The 6,000-nt window shown below is 32.5% G+C and overlaps 1 protein-coding gene across 10 annotated transcripts in view; it reads left to right on the top strand.

Moving 5' to 3' along the window:
* The first annotated feature begins 523 nt into the window (after positions 1–523).
* cas (castor zinc finger transcription factor) overlaps positions 524–6,000 on the top strand; it is a 109,456-nt gene continuing 103,979 nt past the window's right edge. For 4 of the 10 annotated variants that reach the window (XM_028309235.1, XM_028309211.1, XM_028309182.1 and 1 more), the window contains exon 1: positions 615–1,341. In XM_028309235.1, coding sequence (XP_028165036.1) covers positions 1,327–1,341 — 15 coding nt within the window. In that variant the 5' untranslated portion in view covers positions 615–1,326. The other 6 variants (XM_028309191.1, XM_028309219.1, XM_028309227.1 and 3 more) reach the window with 4 other exon arrangements.

Raw genomic sequence — 6,000 nt, 5'->3', positions numbered from 1 at the left:
CTAAATAAATCATTGTACTTAGAAAATAAGATTAAAACAATACATCGCAAAAAGATGCAAATCTAAAGAAACAGTCGTTCTGGGAAAATTATGAGTCATACATTAATTAAGCAGTTATCAGAATAATGGCGCAATGTATTGTTTGAGATAATGTTAAGACTTAAGAAAATAAAATACAAAACGATCTTTAAAAATTTTGACTATTTAAAAAAAGTTTCCACCTTAATTTAAAATGTATCTTGGATTTTTTTAATGTTAAAAAATTACAAAAGTTGATATCAAATAACAAACGTTGATTAAAAAATAACTGATTGAGAACAAATAATATTTTTTATGACTTTAAACAATTATCTATATTCTAAAACAATTTAACTTAAAAACTTCAACGCAATTCAAACATCGAGCAGTCATAAACTTCGTAAGCAAGCCCCAGTTCAATCAAACCATAAAAAATACACATCTGATGTTACAGTTAACCCTAAAAAGGATCCTTTCTCGAGTTTTTTGGCGGAAAAAAAGCGAGCGAACGCGTCTCTCGCTCGCGAGACTTATTCGTAGCCGGGTGGCTGCGGCGAGCGGTACACTCCACGACCGTACGCATTCCACAAAATTATAGGAGCGCGGGAAACTCGATGCCGAAAAACCTTGACCGCTCAAAAAAAAATCAAACCACCCGAACCGATCATCGATTCATTCTCGATAACACAACCGGCCAGTGTTTATTATTATCATTCGTACAAATTAAACCGCGTATTGTTTTTAATATTTCGACATTGTCGGAATTCTATTGTGTGACTCTTTAATTGTTTAATGTTTTGCTTAATCTAGGGCTTTGTCGAGATGAACGCGTTTTGGTTTACATTTTTGTCGTGATATAAACAATTGATAATTTCGCGAGGAGCCGAGCGTTTTTATGAATGTTTTTGCGTATCGGCCCGTGGTGGGGGAAGGGTGGGGCCTACGCTGACTCGTCCCTCTCCTAGCGAGTATTTTGATTTAGTTTCCGAGTCTTACGCAGATGTAGCAATTTTTTCAGTCGCGTGTGGAAGGCGCGCGCGGCTGCATTTTTCGTGTTTCGGCACATTTTTATTTTTTGAGCGCGTCGAGGTTTTCCGCGTCCCCAAAAACTTTTGCGAACTCAAAACAACTTTTGCAGGTCGACTGTAAATACAAGTTTAGTACAAAAGACTTTTTTTTTTCTTCGAGAACTGTGTTTTCAAGCTGTGTTGTTGATTTGTGTTGAGTGACTTGGATTTATGGTGAAAAACACAAGTGACACTGTGAGTGATCGCCGTGAAGTTTACTCAAATTTTCTTTCAAGTTTGGATGTTTAGAATTAAGGTAAGTTCATTTTTTTATGTGCACCAGTAGTTATTTTAAGCATGCATGGAAATTTATAGTCCCACTAAAAAGCCTTAATTAATAACAAAGCCTAACATGAAGTTAAAATTAATTATTTTTTAATAAAATACTTTTAACAATTGACATATTAAAAGGGTTAAAAGTTTTTTTTAAGAAATTAATAATTCACTGAGTTATTATAATTAAAAATAAATAACACATCTAAAATACTTAAATGTAAACAAATATTATGCCTTGTTATACCGAAAGCTTCACGTTAGAGCTTTTTCAGTAACAAGTTTGTTGTCCAAAGCTTCGCCAACTTCAGGCTCCACAATTTATTACTAGCTACCGTCAAAACTTATACTGATTTAGTGGCCAAACTGGTTATTAATTAATTTAAATAATAGCAGTGATGTTAGGGCGACAATTAAACCCAAAGTAACATAACTTCAATTAATGAAAATATTATTTTTAAAAATTTCTTATTTCTCTTTTACTTTTAATGGCTATAAATAATAATAATTATTAATTATATCACTTGTAACGTAAAAAATAAACTTCTTTATACAAACATCTTTATCTGTAACAAATAATCTAACAAATTCGTGTCCACGCGCATATTGCATGTGTTTTTATCTAAAAATCTCATCCATATTGTATTTTACTGCATTTTAGTCGGCATATTAAAAATACTAGACCATTAATATGGCTTACTGTTTAAAATGGACATAACTGTCGAATTAACATAACCTATGCTAAACAAAACAAAACATTAGTCTGCCATTTGTTCAAATAGAGCGGTCAATTGTTTGTATTTTTGACATTTTACACCGAAACAGAATAAGTTGTTGACTCGTCAATATTTTAACATAAATTATCATGTTACTTACACAGACTTACACTTCAAACAACGTCACGAATTAAGCTTATCTTATGAAAGAAGTTTCTTTCAGCCAACCATCATGGAAATCGTCATTTGAAATGGGAAAGAATGGGAAATAGGTACTAATCTGATTTAAATAATGTCTGTTTATTGTAAATAAAGACACAACGTATATTAATGAGTTTAATTAGTTAAAAATAACGTCACTGTAACGTTAAGTCTAGTTCGACCTTTTTGTAAGAATAAAAAAAACTGTCATAAAATAGAAATTGAATAAGTAGAATTAGTTGGTTTAGTTGTTATGGATTTTTTCTAGATATTTTGTTACTTTTAAACACTGACAGTCACAGAAAACACAAAATAGACTCATTACTAGCTGCTAATAGTGCACTTGAAAACTACAGTTTCAAAGGCAGTGTATTTAAAATTATATACCTTACATTTACTGGACAGTGATTAATTATATCTAGACCTATCTAGACCAATTTACCAGCCTAAATCTACACTAAGGGTTAAGTTCAATGAAGTATAAGAATCGAATAATGTAATACGTACCTACTAAAAGTAACTAAATTTAGGTACTATTTTACTATGAAAGTAAAAGGGGATTTCACCAATTTATTGTATATCCACGTAACAAACCTTAAAATTATATTAAATCAACGTAAAGGTGAAACACAACGACCCAGGTCAGGGGTCGAGTGGCTGAAAGGTACGGGGTTCGATTCGTGGCCCGCGCAATATGTCAGTTATTTATACACCTATTGAATATTAGTTTTGTGTGTCTGTCATAGTGAAATGTTAGTTGAAAGATTGATTTGATGATTTTTTTTATTGGTTGGCTAGGAGACCATTTTGGTTAACTTTAGATACCTAGTTAAATTTAATTTAATGTGTAAAAAAGAAGACAATGTAATTATGACAATGGTTTTAAGACATAATTTATGTATGTTATATTTACTCTGTTGTATTTTTTCTAAACTAATTATGTAGTTATCATTGCTTAGTTAATTGTTTAATTTTAACAACTTTCATGTTTTATTTTATTTAATTTAACCAATAACGCAACTTTTGTGTAGGCAGGATCTACAGCTTGGGCTGCCAATAAAACTTAACTATTGAAGGCCAAAGGCAGAATCTACAGATAGACTGGGTTATTATACCATCTTACTTTAACTTTGACAAACGTCAATAATCTGAAACTCCATACAAAAAACACCGGTTATCGCCATAGTTACGGCCAAAGTTAGGTGGTGCAACTCAGCCTTAGACTTGACCGATACTACAACTTAGGCACAGATTGTTGATTCATAGTTAAAATAACTAATTGTTTGCTACTAATGGTTAAATGTTAACAAAGTGTAAACTAATAATTAAAAAATATAGTAAAACTCAAGCGAAAACTTTTTTTTCAGATATTTAACCACTTGTCATTTGACATCTGTCATTTGACTATGCCTTAACCAGTAAATGTAAATTAATCCCAAAGAAAAGTTGAACAAACTTTTATGGTACCTACAACTTTAGAATATTTAATAAAACGCAATAAATAAAACTAAAAACAATCACAGATTAGAGAGTATAATGAGAATTGAATTGAGTCTATTTCAACTGAAAAGTCCAACAACTTTAAATAATCTATACTTATAATAAATCTGTAGAGAGGTCAATTCTGTACATGAAATATATTTTTAAAATAACTATCAGGGGGTGATTAGTGATCGATACTGATGCCAAAAATGCAATCAGTAAAATTTTTGTCTGTCTGTCTTTCTGTCTGTCTGTCTGTCTGTCTGTCTGTCTGTATGTTACTTATAGAAACAAAAACTACTCGACGGATTTTAACAAAACTTGGTACAATTATTCTTCATACTACTGGGCAGGTTATAGTATACTTAGGAATTCCCACGGGAACGGGAATTAGCGGGAAAATCCATTTGTATGAAAAATCTAAACCGCTTAAGTTAGACGCTTGAAATTTGGCATGCAGGTACCTTAGTAAACTCAAAGCTTAGTTACAACAGGATATTCCAAAATTCCCACGGGAACGGGAGTTAGCGGGAAAAAACATTTGTATGAAAAAATCTAAACCGCGTAAGATAGATGAAGGGGGTAAAACGGGATCTACGCGTACGAAGTCGCGGGCGGCCGCTAGTTTCTAATAAGATTATTATACAGTCACAATCGATACAAGTTTAAAGTTAGTTCTTGATAATCATTGTTACTATATTTATAAAACTCCGCGTCTTATCTTGATTTTCAGTTAAATAATCACTTCCCAAGCATAAATATGGGTTTTATAAAATTTTCCAGTAATACTTAAATAATACTTTAGTATGACAAATGTGCGTTTGAACGCAAAAATACTAAGGGCTCGTTCCCATGGCAACTCCTAAGATCCTCGGCAAGATCCTGCATTACGGGATCCCTCAAAACAGGACTGTCGTGTGAACACACATATCATTTTTCTCAGCACTGGCCCATTTATTGTCCCGAAGCAGTAGTAGGGTTAATACTGGGATGTGTAAAAGTGCCTAAAAAGCCTTTTGCAAAAATAATGAGTTTGTGTTTGAATTACATACATTCGAACTGATTGGTTTTTTGCGGGACATTGCGAATGAAATGTTTGTGTGAACGTTAATATTAAAACTACTACCTAACTTCTACTTTAAGCTATTAATTAATTACTATTTTATATTATGTGGTCGCGAACCTCATCAGTGTGGGACTGAAGAATCAAGAAGAAGATACTTACGCCCGTATTCACAAACATTATTATGAGGTCTCGCAGTGCGCGTGTACGCACAGGGTGACACACGAACCAATCGCAGAGCTCTATTCAACGCTGTGCGTTCGATTTGCTGCTTCACTTAAGCAAGCATTGTTTGTATACAGGGTGGAAACGATAAGTGATCTCACTCGATTATTTCTAAACTATACAAGATATCGAAAAACTGGTTACTGTTTATAGTTTAGAAATAATCGCGTGAGATCACTTATCGTTTCCACCCTGTATACGGGCGTTACTATTAAACGGCATCCTGCAAAAAACAGTTTCTGCAAAAAACTGGATGTCTTCGTGGGAACAAGCCTTTAGTATGACAAATTTATGCACGTCTGAAGCAAAAAGTCTTTATTAACGACAAATGTGAGCATTCAAAGAAGTAATGTTTCTGAGATAACTAAACGTATGGTTGGCGTCAGTAATTTATAACCTTTTTGGTTTATTAAAACATATGTTTAAAGGTGAAGATGTTCACTAAAGACACGGCAATGTTTGAGTTAAAAATTAAATAGAATATTTTAATATGAATATCCAGGGGAGCGCCAAAATAGTTTTTTTTTTAACTTTAATAAAGGATCCGACATAAAGCACAGTGCTATCGAATTAAGAACTTATCGTCTAATAAGAAAATATGACATTAATTTCAAGTTTTATTTTCCTATAAGATCCTTAATTGGGTATTGGATAAACATAATTATGTAATAACATGCGTGAATTAAAAAAAAAGAAGAAAAATATTAGCCAGTTTAGCTTTATTCCAGGTAAAGCTTTCCACCTTCGTCCTGATCATCAGATGAGATACAGGCCAAGAGTTTCCCCGTCGTTTGTTGTTTAAATATAAAAATATTGTCTTTCTAAAAAGATAAATTTCCAACAACACACTAAATCAACATCCTAAATACAAACCCATACATACAACATAATCTCATTCAAATCTGACATTATCATCAAGATAATCAGGCGATATTTCACAAATTTTAAATAATTA

The sequence above is a fragment of the Ostrinia furnacalis genome, unplaced genomic scaffold, assembly GCF_004193835.3.
Source record: "Ostrinia furnacalis isolate ACB-3 unplaced genomic scaffold, ASM419383v2 OfSCF0209, whole genome shotgun sequence".
Classification (NCBI taxonomy): Eukaryota; Metazoa; Arthropoda; class Insecta; order Lepidoptera; family Crambidae; genus Ostrinia; species Ostrinia furnacalis.
Note: the sequence above shows the minus strand (reverse complement) of the source record. Positions and strands in the feature narration are given on the sequence as shown.